This window comes from Sprattus sprattus (assembly GCF_963457725.1).
Source record: "Sprattus sprattus genome assembly, chromosome: 6".
Classification (NCBI taxonomy): Eukaryota; Metazoa; Chordata; class Actinopteri; order Clupeiformes; family Clupeidae; genus Sprattus; species Sprattus sprattus.
The window spans coordinates 7423966-7444139 of NC_137925.1; the positions used below are offsets into that span (position 1 = coordinate 7423966).

The 20174-nt window shown below is 42.4% G+C and overlaps 2 protein-coding genes across 2 annotated transcripts in view; both read right to left on the minus strand.

The window, feature by feature from the left end:
* The window catches only part of LOC308366586 (alpha-tectorin-like), a gene marked incomplete at both ends in the record, with an annotated part of 78311 nt that overhangs the window by 6403 nt on the left and 51734 nt on the right, over positions 1-20174 (minus strand). The gene's annotated exons all lie outside the window — the stretch shown is intronic.
* Positions 1-20174, minus strand: part of LOC308366489 (alpha-tectorin-like) — a gene marked incomplete at both ends in the record, with an annotated part of 34103 nt that overhangs the window by 6126 nt on the left and 7803 nt on the right. The window contains 14 exons of the mRNA XM_080840204.1: positions 1560-1849; positions 1971-2159; positions 2297-2506; positions 2638-2834; positions 3263-3827; positions 4186-4784; positions 4901-5462; positions 5585-6168; positions 6276-6855; positions 6962-7108; positions 7196-7452; positions 8187-8340; positions 8481-8576; positions 8760-9038. Of these exons, the coding sequence (XP_080696330.1) occupies positions 1560-1849; positions 1971-2159; positions 2297-2506; positions 2638-2834; positions 3263-3827; positions 4186-4784; positions 4901-5462; positions 5585-6168; positions 6276-6855; positions 6962-7108; positions 7196-7452; positions 8187-8340; positions 8481-8576; positions 8760-9038 (4709 nt within the window). The remainder of the gene's footprint in view (positions 1-1559; positions 1850-1970; positions 2160-2296; positions 2507-2637; positions 2835-3262; positions 3828-4185; positions 4785-4900; positions 5463-5584; positions 6169-6275; positions 6856-6961; positions 7109-7195; positions 7453-8186; positions 8341-8480; positions 8577-8759; positions 9039-20174) is intronic.

Sequence of the window (20174 nt, forward strand, 5' to 3'; positions counted from 1 at the left end):
CACTTTTTAATTTATAGTAAACTGGAAAACTGATTAATAGGCCTGTTTGCCTAAAGAGAATGGTCTTTGATATAGTCTGGATATTTTTGAGCATGCAGTTTACTTATTGTCTGCCATTTAATCCCCCGGTGTGAAAGTATTGCCCAATTCTTATTTTTTTAACTTCTCACTATTAGGGCTGGGCGATATGACGATATATATCGTGAGGACGATAGAAACGTGTCTATCGTGACCTTTCTCCTCTATCGTTTCTATCGTGATAAACTTATTTTTTCACTATTACAGCTAATATATATTTTAATATAATTTCACATCCTAATATAACATTTTGCTTTTCTTATTATGCAAACTCTAAGTTTATACAACTGTAAAAAAAGAATATTAAGATACATTTTAGAGAACGTGGTTTTGCGACACGACACCGCTTTACATTACGCTGCTTTGCATCATACGCTTGCGACATGATTGACGGTGAGAGCCCGCGAAATTTAATTCTGGTTTTAAAAAAAAAATGAATAATGGACGCGCTGCAGGAAGGTGTAACTGTTACCACAGCCGCTGTTATACAATTGGGCATCGACACCCATTGCTAATGACAGCGTCATTACTTTATTGCAGCAGTGAAAATCAAGACATTACAGACGTGCAAATGCTGGGGTGGCCCATTCAAATCAACGGAACTTTTTTGAACATTTTGGAGAGCCGTATAATACGAGTATAATACAAGTGTAGCCATTTATTAGCAGATTCTGTTCCATTTTTCTCAATGATGGTCAAATAGTTGTAGTTTAAGATGCACTATTTCGTTAGTTTAGATTTCTTTTCAGTATTTCAAAAGTGAAGGAGCTGTGGGAGCACAAGAACAGTGAGCATCTAGCAGCGATTATCATAGACATAGCATATGTGTATATGTCTTTGGCGTTTATAGCTTAACTATCTAGATTCTAAGTAGCATGGGGTTTTTTTTTGGTACTCCACGTAGATCATAAACCCTTGAAGATAAAAATGAAATTGGTTGGGAAATGTAAACGCTAATATGCTTTTTATCCAGATAAAACGCAGCTCCATCGTTTACTTGCGTTTGTTTACAGGACCATCTTCACTGTTGCACCAACGGGCTGAAGCGGTCAATGGGGCGTAATGGCCAACTTCTTAATTTTCTTATTTTTATACGTGGCCATATAAGAAAATGTTTTTCTCATCATTATTGCTATAGCATATGAACAAACATTGAAAAGAAAGTTTTTTAATTAAATTAAACTTGATTTATCTTCTGAAGGTAGGCCTACATTAAAGAACCACTAAAAGTCACAAGCACTGGACTAAATGTCATGCACTTTGTTTTAATCTTACTATTTAAAGATTCAATGGAAACGTTCAGTACAATCTGCGTAATTGTGGTACAGGTCGTGATGGATCACACTTTTAAGTACACCCCTATCCAGTAAAGCAAGAGGGCATATCGTGATATATATCGCTATCGTGATATAAAATAATCCATATCGTGATATATGTTTTTTTCCATATCGCCCAGCCCTACTCACTATAATCATACTCACCCAGGACTGCTTGCATCTGATTTCCAACTTTGGCCAAATTGCCTGTCAGTCTGGGCCAGAGTGCCATTGGGCAGAACCTTGTCGTCTGCTGGGTTGTTATTGTGATTACCACACATCCCACACACAGATTGATGAAAATTTGGACTCAGTCTGACTAGAAGTCTACTACGACCATCAAACTGGACCACCAGCTCCCCTGAGGCATTCACAACCACAAATCCAGACTCCCGAGTCAACTGTGCCAGGGAGCCAACCTGAATGGTGTTTGCATTGTTGTTTTGACCATCAACCTGAAAACAAAAAATGAGAGAGCTTCAGTGAGGTGGGACAGAAGGGTTTGCATTATGTACTGAACTACAAGAACATCCTCACTAAGGAGACCCTTCATGTGCACTGTTCTGTGAGAGGTACCTTGACTCTCCTGTTCTGCCCAATAGTGATGTGGCTTTGTACTCCTCCACGAGAGAGCCACACATCCACAGTGGACACAAATGACACAATTAAGTTGCCACGGTGACTATTAGCGGCTACTACACGGAAGGTCAAGGCGTCATCACTCATGTTGCCACAGGTGTGGGTAATCTCATAAGCACAGGTGCCCTGGAGATGGGAATGCAAAAGCATGATTATGTATGAAGTCGAATGAAGTTGAAACACACTCGTCTGGAAAAAAAGTATCTTCGAATCAGGACCTCTCTTTCTGTCTGATTTTTAGATTTCTTTACTCTCTATCCTACCTGAAAGTGAGCCACAGCCCCATCGAAGGTGATGTAGTGAGGGTCTCCCCAGACTGTGCAGGTCGATAGGTGACCATAGCAACCCCGGCGGCCATCTCTGACAGAGCACTCCTGAGTTGGGGGGCAAGAGGACTGGGTGCAGCGGAGGTCATTTTGGGCAAAACACTCACAGCGCTGAGAGCAGGCTTGTGTCCAGAACTGTTCCCCGATCTGACAACATAAGAGAGCAACACTGACATGAAAAATACTTGCTAGAAGACATAATGTTATATTGTTATGTGCTCCTTAAAATTACTGCATATGTACAATTTGACCTTGACCCTTGGTCATTTTGTAATTACCTCAAAGTAGAAGCCGTCATAAAGACAGCCACACTGTTCCACAGGGACACAGCGCCCCCCGCTCCTCACAAATCCATCATCACAGAAACAGCCCTCAGCACAGGTCCTGTCACAGCTGGCATCGATGCTGCTGGCACAGGTGTGCCCACACTCTGTGCCACACAGGTCGTAGTGGCTATTTTCTGGACACTCCATTTCTGTTGACGTGTGTAATGGCTTGTTACTTTTTAAACGTTTTAATCAACATTGCAGCTGTAAAGCTGAAAGGTGAAGTCCCATTTTCATATCCATTTCCAATTCATATTTAGTCAAATTCCGCATATTGTTCCACACGGCTCTCTATCAGGCCGTTCTGTGTGTGCACTCAAATCAAATATGGAGTTCACACACAGTCCTGGCTCTGTACACTGGGAACAAAGCTAGTGGCTTAGACCAAGCAATAAACCATTTCAACCAATCAACAAGTGGTTCAGGTACATTGAAGGGAGTGGTTTAATATGATGAACTCAAATATCAACAACCAAATAGGCCAGAATCACTGATTGTACCTTGAATAGATTTTTGAAATACATTGTTTTGATTACTTCTGGTACGTTTGAGTTTGAGAGAGGTCCTGGAAACTTACGGCAGCTGGTATTTTGACGCCAGGGGTAGATGATGCCATTTGCAGTTTGGCATGCGCTGACATATGCTTCCATCTCATGGCAGAGGACAACGTTTCTGCCCCCAGACAGGCACAAGTCAAAGACACAGTCGTTAAAGAATGTCTGGGGGTCCACGTGGGCATGGCAGAAGCTCAGTGGTCCATTGCTAGATCTGAGTAGCTCACACTGGACACGGGCTCTTGAGTCATCTTGGCACACTGGGCAGGAGTTTCCACATCCTCCAGTACAGGGCATGCCGTCATCAACCTTCCAGTAGTCTCCAAAATCAGAAGCAGAGAGGGCAACAGAGCCAGAACTCCCATTCTGGACAGTAAAGTCATCACCCTGGATGCCGTTGAAGTTTCCACACAGGCCACATGTGGCACCACTGTAGTTGGATGGCACTGTGATGTCCAACACCCACCGGCCATCATAACTGACAGTCAGACCAAAGTCTGTTTTCACAAACGTGTGCAGTCCATTGGCATAGACAGACACTCTGCCCCCATTAAGAAAGACGGGCAGGTTTCTTGTCTCCCTGTTCACCTGAGGTCAGAGTAACTTTTTTATGAGAGGATTTTATGTGTTTGTGTATTGCATTTAAATAGGATTATATGACAAGCAGAGACTAATCTCATCTAATAACAAACTAATGATATTTCAGCCTTAATAACTAATGTTATCACAACAAATAAGAAAGCATGAGGAAATCAAATTAATTTAATTACATTTATCAATTTCATATTGATTGCTTAACAAACTAGTTCTTGACCGATCTTTTAAAAAGTGACTTCAAGCATGATAAGCAGTCACTCGAGAAAAGATGACACTATAAGAAACTGCTTCCACCATGATGGAATGAGAATAAAGATGACTTAAACAATAATTTGAACTTAACCATTACCTGTACAGTCCCCCGATTGTCTTTTGAGATGTACACCAGATGTCCAGACACATTGACGTAAACTGCCACAGTGATGGAGACGTGAAGACCATTCCATGCCTCATTCCTGGCTTCCACCTGAAAGTGAGGTAGGCCTTGTGTTCCATTGCAAACTGTTGCCAGGACATAACGACATGTACCCTGGAAGTCAAAGCTGCGTCTGTCAAAGGAGGTGTAGTGTGGGTCTCCAGAGGCCGAGCAGGTGGCTTCAGGTTTAGGATGGCAACCGTACTGTCCATCCACGACTCGACAAGAGTCCTGAGCACCACAAGAAGAGGCCATGCAATGCGACTGTCCGGTGATGCCATTACACTGGCACAGGAACTGGCACTCCTCACCATACCAGTAGCGCTCTCCACTCTGTCTATAGCGCCCGCCATGGTGGCAGCCACAACCCGTGGGTGGCACACAACGATCCCCACTCAGGAGGAGCCCGTCATTACACTGGCACCCCTCCTGACACTGCTGAGTACACAGGAAGGGGAAAGACAGGCTTGGGCAGGAGGCTGGGCAGGATGTACCACATGGCTCATAATGGCTGTTGGGTGGGCAGGTTACCTCTATAAAGAGGAATCAAAGGTCAGTTCAATTTCAAAAGATTCCTTTTGCTATTTACATATTTTACAAAGTCAGGAGGAATAACAGAGTTGATTGAAAAAAACTGTCATTCTCTTACCACAGTTAGTGATGTTCCTCCATTCCCCTACTGTGATGCCACTCTGTTGGCAAAGCAGGGTGTAGCCACGCAGTGCCTCGCAAAGTGCCTCTCGAGCACCACGCGTCCTCACTAGAGCCTGGACACAGTCTTCAATCCGTCCCCAGGGGTCCAGCCTTGCTTGGCACTGGCTAAAAGGCCCCTGTGCCCGTCCCATGATGCCACAGAGCTCCCTGAACTGGCTAGCGTTCTGGTAGTGTCCTTGTTCCAAGACCTGAGGTTCCACACAGAATGCCGACAGGGAGCCATCTCTCCAGCTGTCCCCAAACTGCTGTGAGTCGTAGATGGGAACTCCAGTGGGGGAGAGGAAGTCGTCCTGAAGGTCTCCATTTAGATTCCCACACAGGCCTCCTAGAGTGCCGTTGTAGTTGCCAGGAGCGGTAATACGGATGACATTTGGCCAGTCAGCTCTTACCAGCACTCCGAAGTTGGTCTCTATGACAACACCTTTTACACTGCTGTGGTAGATGTGAATATGACCCGAGCTGACACTGAAAGGAATGCCCACTGTTTGCCCATCCACCTAATGAGAGAACATTGGGTTTATGCTTAGAGATGTGTATCACGGTATTGCAAGTGAGAACTGTTTGCTGTGTCAGGCTCGGTAGTTAGACATGTCGGTGTATAAGTAATTAAACACCTTACCTTTGTTGTGGCTCCCTCCCCCATCTCCACAGAAATGTGTGTTCCTTCTGCTTCAAACTTCAGGTGTCTGGCAAAATCTCCAAGGCCTGTGGGAACTTTATCAACACTTATTTGAAAATGAGGTAATTGTGATTGTCCCCTGACCCTCGCCAATGTCAGACTACAGGCACCTGGGTAATGGAAGGTCTTTCCATCAAAGGTGCGATAAGACCCATAACCCTCCACCCAGCAGGTGGCGTAGCTGACAGGTCTGCAGCTCCGCACACCACCGTGGGCCCCACACACCTCCAGCTCACTGCAGCTGTGTGCCTGGCAGCTCATTGTCCCATGAGTACAGTGGCAGCGCCTCCCACAGTCCTGGTCTAGCACCACTGTCTCCCCAGCTGTATAGTACCGCCCCTCGAAGGTGCAGCCACAGTCACTCTGCAGAACACACTCCCCACCACTTAGGACATAGCCGGCATTACAGATGCAGCTCTCCAGGTTGGGTAGTGGGCAATTCTGGGTAGCATTGGGGTTGCTGCAGGTTGCAGGGCATCCAGTTCCTTGAGAATCAAAGTGGCTGTTGGCTGGACAGGGGATTTCTACAGAAGGAAAAAATGGGTGTGTTCAATGCTTGTGTCAGACAACTTTTCCAAACTGTCATGGTTACTGGATACACCATATTGTACATGAGAGGAGCAGCACTCACCACAGAATCCCTCTCTCCTCCACTGGCCCAACTGAATGCCCTCTTGTTGGCACTGGGCAGCATACACATTGAGTGCTTGGCAGAGGATGGGCTGGTAGCCGTCACTCACACACAAATCATACACACAGTTTTCTACAAAGCTCTGTGGAGACAGCATTGAGTGACAGGAAACAAACGGACCGACATTATTGCTGAGAATTCCACAGTGGGCAGTGTTTCCGTAAAGAGTCCTTTGGTTATCGGTGCAAGCAGCACAAGCCAGCCCTGCACATCGCACGTCCTGGCAGCCTGGGTCAGTGTCCCCTGGGGCCTTCCAGCTGTTGGCAAACTCCACGTCTGAGCTCACAAGCTGCCCACCACGGGTTCGGTAGTCATCATGACGGTGGTGGTTGAAGTTGCCACACAGGCCACAGGTAGCATTCTGGTACTCATAGGGCACTGAGATTCTGACATAGTGATTGGCATCATAGGTGACCAGCAGGCCAAAGTCTGTACTAACAGCCACCGAGAAACCTGATTGGTAGACCTGGATGGCCCCATTCCGTAGGGTAAATGGGGTCATCACAAAGCTACCGTTCACCTGAAGGAGAATGATACCATTAACACTGGGCTAAATGGAGGAGAATGCTACCATTAACACTGCGCTAAATGGAGAAAGGGTTATCTGGTATGTATACTGTACTTACCAATGCTTGATAACGATGGCCTTTGACAAGCTCAATTTCCTCACCGTGAACCCACACTCTTACAAGACGAGTCCACGACACACGTGTGCTGCCCCGATGCTCATTCTTCCCTTCAATGCGATAGTATGGCAGTCCATTGCCACAAGCCTGCGAGACGTATAAGTGAAAATAATTAAAGCTTCCAAAGTAAGACCCGATTATCCCATCTTTTTAAAGGCAATAACTGAATCATACCTCGGAGAGTATGTACGTGCAGGTTCCCTGGAAATGAAAGACTTTCCCGTCAAAGGTGTAGTAGTGGGGGTCACCAGAGATGGTGCAGGTGCCTCGCTGAATATTCTGGCAGGAGTACTGGAAGGCTGCTGGACGACACACCTGGGAAAAGGTGCAGGGCTGATACTGGCACTGGAGGAGGCCTCCACCGACGCAGGTGCATCTTTGCTGACAGGTGGCATCTGCCCAGAAAGAGTCTCCAACCTGCACAGGTAAACCTAAGCCAGGTGTCGGCATTAGTTTTGTTTAATTATTGCCTTGGTGTAATTTGTGCAGTGGGGTCCATGCTGGAGTGAAAACTACATAGTGCACAGCCTGGGTGGCTGGTGGGAACAACAAGTGTGTCTCTGCACCTTACATGATCATAGACCAAATCAATTCATTTTAAGGTGATACCTCATAGGGGTGGCACGATACCAAAAATTCAGTTGTCAGTGCCAATACCAGTAAAATAACACGATTCTCGATGCCAATTTCGATACCGCAATAAAAAAAAGATTTTCTTAGATTACATGTACTTGAACTTGAAACATGAACTTCTTTATTAGAAGATGCTAACAGCTGGTATCGGTGCTCACAGTGCTTACGGTGCTTCCAAATAATGGGCATCGTCGGCGTTTTGTTATTTTAGCATCAAAAGGTATCGTAAGTATCGGTTCTTGTGACATCCCTGATACCTAAACTGATTGCCTATAAAAAAAAAACTTCACAGAGTTGCAAAATGTTGCATACCGTTTCTTTTAAATAATATTTCTTTATCATTGTCTTTTATTTGCTTGGTGTGCCTGTGTATCGAGTGACCATTTTATGGCCATATACAAAACAAGATAAAATGAATCTTCCACATGTATGAATGACTGTCATTAGTAAGTTGCTGTAGGGAATGAGTTCATTCCAAAACTGTTCAAATAAAGAATGTAAGAATGCTATAGTCAATTTTATTTTAAATCACCATTATATTGGCAGTCTTGTGGTCCATCATCAACCCGGAAGGCCCAGCGACCTGGCCTGTTGACGTTGCTAGTGTGCCTTAGATTGGTGATGTTGCTCATGAAGGAACCAGGGATCGAGAAATGATGTGTTGAGTTGATGGTGTCATAGCCAGCCTAACAAACAAGAAAGTGAGAGTTGTAACGAAAAGTACATCCATTTCTTTCTAAGCTGTAATGTTATAGATCCGGCCCATTCTTGATGGGGGGGGGGGGACGGGGACCTCATTACATCTTGGCCTGTATGGTCTGCTTACCTGCACCTGATGGCTTGTCGCAGCAATGGCACCATAATTCATCAGAGCAAATGAGCCTTGAGCCCCTGAGATCAGGACCACTTGGAATGATGTTTCCTTGGATAATGAGACAAGAGTAGGATGTTGAAGTAGTGATTGGAGCAGAATTTAATAGATTTACTTTAAAATAATTTCAAAGCCAGTTCCATTACAAGTAAATCCTCTTTTGTCCCAGACAATAGTTAAATGATTACACTGATGAAGCTTCAGAACCATAATATGGACAAAAAAAGTATTTACTGTTCCAGAGTGCGAGTAATATTCCACTTTGTCCCATGTTGCAACAAAGACCCAGGAGGCTGAGAAGCTTATTCCAGGGAAGTACTGGTTAATGTCTGTTGTTGCTTGCTGGAGGACACTGCCACTGGTATATTGGCGGTAGGATATGTTGCCTCTACGTCGATTGTCAAGGTCTGTCCAGAACGGGGTAATCATGTTGCGGTGTGCATAAGCAGGATATTGGTATGGAGTATATCTCCCCCATCCACTGTCAAAAGTGAGAAATCCGTTGTGGTTAACCTGCAACACCAATTGATTCATCAGTGAATGAAAACTCAAATGAGCTATTTGATAGAAAAGTTGTAAGTTGTCTGTGAATGATAAATGTTTGTTAGCCTTTTCTGGATTCTTTCATCAGATATTGACACCGTAATTGTCACACACAGACTGATCATTTTTTTGGGTGTGCTGTTTCCAGGAAAGCATTTTTACCTAGGACTCCTAATCTGAGCTGAACACATTTACTTACGTGTATCTGGGTTGATGCTTGCCTGAAATAGCGAAATGGTTGTGATATGTTAGTGGATGACCACCCATCATCGACACGCCCGGAATATGAATCCCCTGGTCCGAAGGGGTAAAATACACCTGGAGGAGTTGGAAATTTAGAGATCCATAGTCCTACAGCACATCATCTTGTACAGATATGTATGATGACTTGCATCACTTTTGCAGTAGTGTACTTTATTTCTGTCATTAGATTAGTTGTAAAAGCAAAAGAAAAAATTTGGTTGTACTTTATATCGTTAGAGCTGCCAGTGATGAAAAACAATGGTCCAGTAAATCTAGCAGTATTAAATGCTTTGGATTTTTCAATGATAAGTGTGGAAGAGCGGAGGCTTCGCCAGCAGCAAGACAAACGGCTTTATTGTGGGCACTAAACTTAAACTTGGCTATCAAGGACCACAAAACCTACAAATGCCACAATGAGGTGATCTAAATCATGGAAGGAAAGACCCATCAGGATAAAATTGGATCTGGTTCAGATTCTGAAGAGGGGGGATTTTGTAGCAAGGGAGGGAGAGAGAGGTGTGTGTTCAAATTCAGAGTTTGCTCAAGTTTAAATGTAAAAAGAGTGGTAAAGGCTATATCTGGCCTTCAGGTTACCATAACCCAGAGATGGAAATTCGTTTTTTATTTTTGTAAGTATAATAATCGCACTTTTGTGTGTAACTGACTTTTCTAAGTTTGTCTAACTTTAAAAAAAAAAAAAAAGGATTAGGTCCAAAAGTGCAAAATTCTATTGTAACTATTAAGGACAGTATAAGGCCCAATCCCATTTCTAATCTCCACCCCTACCCTTACCCCTACCCCTTTGCCCTCGCTTTTTCAAACGGAGCCATAACGTAGGGGTAGTCGAAGGGGTTTAAACTCTAGCCCAACGAATTGGGATAGCCCTTCAACACTTACGTACGTCATCAGTACGCTGCGTCAGCTGTTACATTACCGGAGAGCGACAGCTGTCACTCACCAGACATAAACAAACATGGTGCCTGCAGCTGTTATTAACACAATGCAACATTTCATCAAACAAGTTTTAAAACCATGAATTACAAAGAAAATACTTTCATTTGTGTGATGCTTTTCCTGCTGTTTCCGGCATTTTTAAAGGGACTCGCGCGATGTTTCTTCTTTAATGATCACGGGTTCGCAATGCATTGGGGGAAATCGGTCTCACCCCTTCGTTTGAAGTGTGCCCTCGGAAAATCTCCGTTTGGAGGGGTGGAAAGCCCTTCCCCTCGCCCCTACCCCTCTGTCCTAACGTGAATTGGGATAGCACTACCCCTCCACGTGAACGCGCAAATCGGAGGGGAAAGGGAAAGACGAAGGGGTAGGGGGTGAAATGGGATTCAGCCTAAGTGTCCAAAGGTTCAACTTCTATTGTAACTATTAAAGGTCAGTATTATGTCTGACCTTTGCATGGCTTTAAAGTGAACGTATTCAGGTAAAATGAGATGAGGGTCAAATCTGGATCTGTGCTAGCAGGGAACAGAGAACAAAGGAGGTGACACCCTGTGCAAGATCATTTTGCAGCAAACAACGACTCACAATTAACACTTTCTAAGGCAGTTTCCTGTTTGGACTGCATCTATCCCATAATACAAGTTCATCTAAAAACTAGACGTAACGCAAAGCGTAACAAAATATGACCGCCGAACTGTTCAGTAGGTTTTGGCACATAATGAGTCATGGTTGTCAGTGTGTTTGTGTGTTTTTATGTGTTTTGTGTGTGTTAATTGGTTTGTGTTTCATTTGTATGTATTAAGGGAATTATTTGTGATATATTTTGATGATTTGGTTTGATTTGATATCATTCAGGTATATGTACGCGTTCGGGCCGGATCCAGCGTCCACCCTAAGACATTTTCTCTGGATCAAACAATGACCCTCATTCTCAATCTTTTTCTGTAATTCTTCAGAAATGTTTCTTACACGACTTCGCAAAAACAACGTAAGGGAAACGATTCCGCTGCATTCCCGCACGCTTGAAAATGCGTTCATAAGCAGCCGAAGTTTTCTCAGCTGGGTTCCTTACGATTAGTTTCTTAGATTGATGCGCGTTCTCGTGAAAGTGGATTTGCATACATACACGCCCCGCCAGCTCCTTATTAGGAGACGCAATTTTAGAAACGTGTGCTGTCGGAATCTCCCGAATCCACACGAAAGCAACTCGTAACAGGTGTTCAATAATAAGGTGGAGATCTTTTATTACGTTGAACTTCTGAAGTTCGTAAAACACATTTAAGTAGTCACTTTTTTTTTTTTTTATCGATGGCCATGTGAAGACAGGTCACGAGTAGGAGTATAAAATGCAGTCAGTGCATGTCCTAGTTCTTAGAGATTGGATTTAGTGTTTATTTATTTATTCACTTACATTTGCAGTGTTCGTGTCATTAAGCAGACGCCTTTGTCCAAAGTGACGTACAAGGGAGAGAGCAGTCAAGCTACGAGCAATAGAGACCTAGTGTAACAATAAATACTACCTCGTAGAATTATGACTATAAATGTGAGGCATAATTGTTAATGATACAAATATTCTCATATTTATTATTATCATAATTATTTTAATCCGAGGATGTCTGTAGAGTTGACGTGAATGCAATCACCAACGGGTTCTCACAAATTCAACCGTTAACCCTTTTAACACAGAGTTTTTTCAAATGTCATTCCTCAACGCGATTCCTCAAATAACCACAAGATGGCCCCGTGGAATCGCATTTGAAAAGATTCCGGAAGAGTTACGACTGCTATTTTGCCTTCTGAAAGTCTTCTGAAGTTCAGAAGAAATCGCAGGTCAAAAAAACTATGGAGAATGGCAAATGTTTTCCTAAATCCACCGAAGTGGAGTTCCTTCTGAAGTCCTTCTGAAAGTCTTCCCAACTGCTGTCGAGAATGAGGGCCAATGTACGCAAGAGTTATAAGAGACTTTGTGTTTTGTGGCAAGCACTGGCAAGTTGGCAAAGTTTGAGGGTCTGCCACGCCCACACCTTCCGACTAAAAAGAAAATCTTCTATAACTTATAGTCGCCCATGGCTGAAGAGTAACCTGACCACATTTCAAGTCATTACCATTAAATCTGTCGGAGGAGTTCGATCAGATGCGAGGTGTGCAAACGCCGTCAAAACGCATCTTCCACTCAAAATGGCCGACTTCCTGTGGACCCGCCACCTTGGTGTCAAGAGACTTTTTGGTGCGTCCAAGCATGATGAAGTCGTGTACCGAATTCCGTCAAGCTACGCAAAATAACCCCAATGCGCAGGGTTTTTTGCAATGTTCTAGGGGGCGCTACAGAGCCATTTTGCTCCATCCATGGACAAAAACTGTACCGAAGATGGACGGGTACAGGCTTGATGTCCCTGGCAAATTTGGTAATTTTTCGAGCACTTTGACATGAAGGCAAATAAAACACCTAATTTTTGCTTTTTAATTTTTAACTAGGTGGCGCTATACATGTAATGACTGGTTATGGTATGGGTTGACATGGCCCCTTAACAGAAACATAGAAGAACAATTTGGCCCTACGGTTCTCGGGATATTCGAAGAAAACTGTGTCGCGCCACTTACAGGCCAGTTGGTGTATAACCATATAAATCAATGTATTGCATGCCCCCCCGTGAACGGAATTCCACAAAACTTAACGTGCAATCAGAAGGTGTCATAATGATCCCACACCTCCGATTTCGTGCAGTTCTGACCGTGTCAACTTACAATTACATTTTTTTTCAACACTCCATTTTTGCTTTTTCATTTGTAACTAGGTGGCGCTATACATGAAATAAGTGATAGTGGAATGGTTGACGTGGCCTCTTAAGACAAACCTACAAAAAAAATGTGGTCCTCCTAGGCCCTACGATTTTCGACTTATTCGCCCCACCCTCTTAAAAAGGGGTCCAGTCCGACGGGGGTGCAACGGATCAAAACAAAAATCAATGGTTCCATGCTAATCTAGTGGGGTTACATGCCCACCAAATGTCGTGCACCCCGGTGTTTCAGTGTCCCGGGAATCGTTGACAGAAAATAATAGGAGATAATAGGAGATACTTTACTTCATTTAAAACTAACTTTCCTGATTGTGAGGAGTGGATGTAATTATGTTGGGTGGTAGTTGTTAATTGTCTATTCGTTGGTATTACAATAAAGTCTGTAAGAGAATATGTCAGGCCAGAAAATGACCCCTGAAATGCCAATAGAGTTTTCACACTATCAGATTGTTGTTTCAAATAACTTTTCTAATATTACCTGTGTAAAGTGGTGTAAAGTACAAGACTGTTCACTTAACTTACTGTATTATTATTTGTTATAAAATGCATTGTTCATGGTTCATGTCTGAAGATTATCCAAAGGTGGCTCATAGCTTTGCACACCTATTTTGTTTATTGTATTGTGAAAAAAACGCAAAGCTGGGGCCTAAGGCCTAAGTCAGAAAACAGTAAGAAGTTGAAGGTGTGGCTTCATTCCATTCATTGCTGAATAATTCTGAATTAATTGCCTACCTTGTGCCATTGTGAATTCACCTGTCAAAGAAAATAAATAGAATAAAGCAGTGATAGTGATATTACATCCAGTGTGTGTGCAGGAATCTGCCTGAACCGGCTTTAGGAGGTCTTACCCATCATCAGCATCGCTGCCGATAGCGCACACACACAGATGGCAAAGCCCATGGTGACTGCTGCACCTGGTCTCTCTCACAAGCAGGACAGGATCCACTCCTCTCAGCTGCTGATATCTAAACAGCATGCAGCATCACATCCACAAACACAAATGTTGATTAGAGTAGTCATACACTACTTAAGGCTAGGAACGCTAACAAAGACCCACTCTAGCTTGGAGGCATGTACATTATTAACATGTGGAATTGTCTAAACAAACAAAGCATTTATCAAGGTGTTAAAATACATATGAACTAGTCTTCATTTTGCTCACTAAAGGATATATTGACTCTTTTCATTTGCATTCATAGTTATGTTATTGTTATTAAATATTTTAGGCAGTTGCCAATATAAAATGCTCTGCAAGTAAACAAGTGTCTTTTGCTCAAATAAAATAATGAGATAATTCTACTTACTGACATAAAGTATAAATACTTTATTATAACCGTAAGCCTCATCTATCTCTTTATTCCTGCTCTTTTTCTGTCTATATCTCTACTTTTATCTCCTCCAACTTCTACAAAAAAACTCTTTATGAACCATTTGTACTCGATGCCGACTTGCTAATTCTTATATATTCATAGTATTATTAGTATTGAATTCAAAATTCACATTGAAATTGTGAGATTTTGTCACCAACAATTTCACCTCTATAGTTATATAATCAGATGTATAATTGAAGAATTTGCTCAAACACACCTTACCAGTATTCAGGCTGAGGATGTGCAGAATGTGACTGTAGCGCTCTGAGTTTCCTCTGGATGTCTGACGTCCGATTCTCCCCATCTCTTTTATAGATGGCTTGGTACCGAAAACAGGCTGGAGGTGGGGCAACCTGTTTTAAAAAAAAGCATTGTATTGTATTGTATTGTATTGTATTGTACGGCTTCCCGTAATCTCGTAGGAAATATTCACTTCTCTTCCTTGATGCTCTGCCAGGTGTCAATAGTTGAGAATAACCCTATTAAGGTTATAATGACAAACAATAATGAAGGCTAGTTCAGCTATTACACTTCTGATTGATTAAACAGTTGATTATGCCATGACATGCGGAGAGATATTTTGACACTAAGGGCCTGATTTACTAATATGCGAGCGCTTCTTAATCTGCGTTCGCAAATTAACGCACTGTGTTTTAGCGCATTTTAGTTGGTATTTATCAAACCAGATCGCGCTGGGCAATCTGTGTTTACTCCGCCCTATATAGGGCCTGATTTACTAACATTGCGACCGCTGCTTAGACTGCGTTCGCACATTAACGCACGGTGTTTTTCCGCATTTTCCGTGGTATTTATTTAGGAAGAGAAAATGAAGCTACAGCAAGTGGAGATTGATATATTGGTTCACGTTCGCTCAATCACTGAACCTGATTCAATGTGTGCGCTGCTATAATGTTGTTCTGCCCGCCATCACCTACAGCAAGATGTTTAAAAGAACACGATTATAAAGAATATGCTATTGGTGGCATTAATGCATAAACTGTCTATTATAACAATATAGATGTGTACATGGCGAGATTAATAATTTCTACAAGGGACATGGGTTCACTACAATATATATGGACGTGGGTGCAATCAATGGTTCATATTACATTCGGAAAGTTTGCGATTTCAAAAAAAGTCCTGTTTGATGTCTATAATTTCAGCTGTGGCAGTGGGGAAATGTATTGACCAGTGCGCCATAGCAATGCTTCGAGTACCTGTGTGAATATTTGTGAAGGCTGAGATATATCAACTGCTGATACTATAACTGTTTGAAATGATCCGGTGCCAATATTTGCAATGTTTACCAACTGATTGAATGGAATGTGATCTCCGTTGGAGGGTTAGATGTCATCTCTGATCTGGTTTAGTAATTGAATCACAGTGCTGCCATATCAACGTTTTCAGACTCAATGAAATTGCGCTTCCTGGTTAAGACGTGCTTTTATGAGGCGGAGAATTATCCTGCAAATTGGAGACTTGCGCTCCACAGGCAGTTTAGTAAATACCACGCATGACATCATTAGGCGCACTTACCTTGTCTCCACCCATGTAAATTGCGCCTCACGCCTACGTTACCACCCACCTCCAAGTTACCTCCCCTGTTCACACCCACAGGCGTTAATATGCGCTGCGGCCCCTTAGTAAATACCGTTTTATGTTTACGACCGCTATTTTACGCCAGAAATGGGCGCAATCCTGTTAGTAAATCAGGCCCTAAATACAATTCATGATGACCTGCATTAATGCAATGGCAGTGAGTAATGCTGAAATCTGTGGATGAGGAGGACCATGAATTCTGAAATCATGAAATCAGATATCTGTTGATGAGGAGCTAAATAAATTCTGAAATCATGAAATCAGAAATCTGTTGATGGGGTGCTACAATGACTTTTAATATGGAGAATCGCCACCGTGCCATTGCCATACCAGGGTCCATAGTCATATTACTGCTAAATGTAGGATTGCCTGAAACCGCCCGGCTTTTTACCGTCTGCCGAACTAGTAAGTAGCTTATTTGCCGTTTTGCTTTGTCTTGTGTTGCACTTGCTTGATGTTTGACTGTGTTAGGACAGTTGTTGACTAACTAGTTTGTCATAATGTCAAAGTCAGCACATTTCAAGAGATTTCGTTAGTTTTAGCCGCTAGCATATCGTAAGCGATTAGCAATTGATCCGGAATGCTACTTTAAGAATTACTTAACTAACACTGTCCATGTACACACTGCTGAAACATCCCTTATTTGGTGATATCAGGTGACATCACTGTTGCTGTTTAAATTCATAGGACCTGCAATGTTAATTCACTAAAAAAGGCGAAAAACACACACAAATAATTATTAAAACGATCATAATATTAAAACGCATTCAGATTTGTTTGTTGCACGATGTGTCAACATATTGAGCCTACTCAAGACGTCCAACATAAGCCTACTCTTCGCCACTTGCAAGTGTCCTACGGTGAGTGGCATGCTAGAGAAGGACTTTGAGGGTGAGGAAGATGTCGAGGGTGATCGTAGGGAAATAAAATAATGAATGAAATTAAATGGTCTCCATTTATTGTACATTACTTTGGGTTTAGGGGTGGCTGTGTCACAGAGGTAAAGCTGTTATTGCATCATGAAAAAACGAGGTGTGCACATCTGTGTGTAATCAAATCTACGTGTGAAGTTCTTAGTACTATCACCTGCAGAAAGAACTGGATGTGGATCAGGTTGCATACGACCTGAAGTGGCAAAGTAGTCAAACATCATTCCACTGTCACATTTCTGTTTGAAATGAAACTCCCACTCCGTATTCTAATCTGCATTAAACATTTTGCTCCACGCACATGAGCCCAGGGCCTGAACCCCCTTATGGCACAATTGCTACTAGGGCACATAAGGGGGGCAGCCGGCAATGTTCCCTCTAATTATTTTCAGCACTGAGCAAATATTTTTTATTCTGAGCGCACATTTCAGCACTGTGAGCAATTCGTAAACCACGCGACCTTACGAAAATGACCACGAGCCTGCGTTAGCCATAGGTTTCCAAAGAGATGACAGCAAATGCATCAATATGTCTACAAGGTTGATATTTATTCAATATCCTTTATAATGGCTGGACTTTGGAACATTTTAATGATGGTGTTTTACCAGTCAGTTTAGTTGAACTTAAAGGATCTTGAAAATAAATAAGGTTTAGGGAAGTTATGACTGGTTCACTGGTTATGAACGATAATGATATATATATACACAAAATAAAAGTATCCAAGGTGTTTAGTCATTTCTCAGCAGGTACAACATTTAAGTAGAACTTAATTGAAAGAAAAATGTTAATGCAGTGCTCTACAATAAATATAGTAGGCCTAATTATGGTGTATTTTTTCCTAAAGGTAGCCTTCATAAAAAAATTAATAACTGCAGCAGCAAACTAAGCTACAAAACATGTCATTTGAATTACATTGAGAGAGCTAGCCTATCTGGCTGTTTGGTTCATCTTAGGCCTATGGAAGACACACCTTTCTGACTAAACATATGTCAAAATGTTGTTGCAGTTATCAAGATCACTTTGAATAGGGCCTAATAGGTCTAATTGAAAATATTGGAAATTTCTACCTCAAATCTTCTCGCCTCACAATTTTGTCTTAGTGGCATTCATTAGACTGAAACCGCGTACTCAGTTGGCGCTAGATGCTTGGAATGTGCCACAAATGTCGAAGTTGTACCAGATCTGGAAAATGCTCACTTTTCAGCGACCACCTTTTTTCAATAGCCTAACCATGAACTTAAATTTGACAAATGCGTCCCGGGACCCTAAAAAAAAAATCGTTTATGCGGTCTGAAAAATGTGCGCAGTCTGAAAAATCTATTGCGCGGGCTCTTCGACTGGCCTGCGCGCCTAAGCGCGCGCGCAGCTTAGAGGGTACATTGGCAGCCGGGTAGAGATGGAAAAAGAGGGGGAACTAAAGTATCTATAAATGTGTGGTTAGACCATGCAACTTTCACCCCAATTTTAACCCTGATTTGCAAATGCCTGACTCCCTGAAATCTGCCACCTTTGACCCAAAGGAGTCAAAAGGTATCTGGTCTATCTGGTCAACAGTTGATTCGGGCAATAATAGAGGAGGTGTTGTGTGTATCCTGATCAACAACCAGTGGTGTGTGGATGCGAAAAAAACATCGTCCGGCTGCTCAACTGACCTCGAACATCTAATGGTCAAGTGCAGACCATTCTCTGCAGTCGCTGTTTACCTTCCACCTGACATCTTCCGTCACATCCCATGCCTTCGCCTGCTTCGTGTTTGTCATGTCCTGAGACTCCTCGCTATCCCTAGCGCCAACGCAAGTGGCAGCTTTTCATAGCGCTGGTGTTTTGTATTCATGTATTGTTTGTGAGTTGTATGCTTATGTGCTGAGGTATTTTTTTGTGTGTTTGTCATGTCCTGGTGAGACTCCTGGCTATCCCTAACGCCAACACAAGTGGCAGCTTTTTCATGTAGCTCTGGTGTTTTCTATTCATGTATGTATTGTTGTATGTGCTTATGTGCTTAGGTGTGTTTTTTTTTTTTTACTGTTCCCACACTGCAGCCTACTCCTCTAGGAGCATAGTCTGGGTGTTGTCTTTCTCTCCTTCTCTTCTTCCCTATCTTTAGCCACTTTCACTCCAGTTTCACTCACTGCCAATGGAAACTAGGCTTTTGGCTACAATTGGGTGCATTTACTTATTAATGTTTATTAATGCACACTGTCCCTCTTAATCAAATAAACAAAAATCAATCAAATCAAATCATGATGGCAACAGCTTCCACGTCCACTATGAGGAGAATGGAACGTTGAGTTTATGTTTTTGTTCCACTATGAGGAGAATGGAACGTTGAGTAGACATCTGTGTTCCACTATGAGGAGAATGGAACATTGAGTATACATCTATGTTCCACTATGAGGAGAATGGAACGTTGAGTAGACATCTGTGTTCCACTATGAGGAGAATGGAACGTTGAGTATACATCTATGTTCCACTATGAGGAGAATGAAGTTGAGTATACATCTGTGTTCCACTATGAGGAGAATAGAACATTGAGTATACGTCTGTGTTCCACTATGAGGAGAATAGAACGTTGAGTATACGTCTGTGTTCCACTATGAGGAGAATGAACGTTGAGTATACATCTATGATGTACTTTTGTGTCTGTAGTTGGATATCAGCTGCCTCCCCTGTGATTAGCTGGAGAAGACCAAGCTGTAGCAAAATACATATAGACATCTATTGTTGTAAAGCTACTAAACAGTTTGAATGATTTGACTGTGAGCCAGCCTCTCTGTTGATCTGTTTCTCAGGGCACTGCATATGCACAAACATCACTTTAAATCACTTAAAGGCATTACACTGCATTGTGTACAAACAGGACTTTAAATCACTTAAAGGCATTGCACTGGATTAGACATCTAAAACTTAGTTCACGGTATGATTGTCCCCCCCTCACATTTAAGACACAAATCCCCCTGCTTGTCTGTCATGTATGTCAGGCCTGTAAATTGCCATTGATCATTGCCATGCAATGATACTTTTACTAGCATTGTCAGCAGGGGGGTCTGCCTCATTCTGACTGTAGTTCTTTTGTATGACTAACATCCACATTCTTGTTGAAAAGTTGAGCTCAAAGATTTTACATTTTGAAAGTAATACTCAATGTCAATCACTGAACACACCTTTTTGAGTTACCTGAAATGACCTGAGCAGCTGCTTGTTTATTTAAAGTTGATA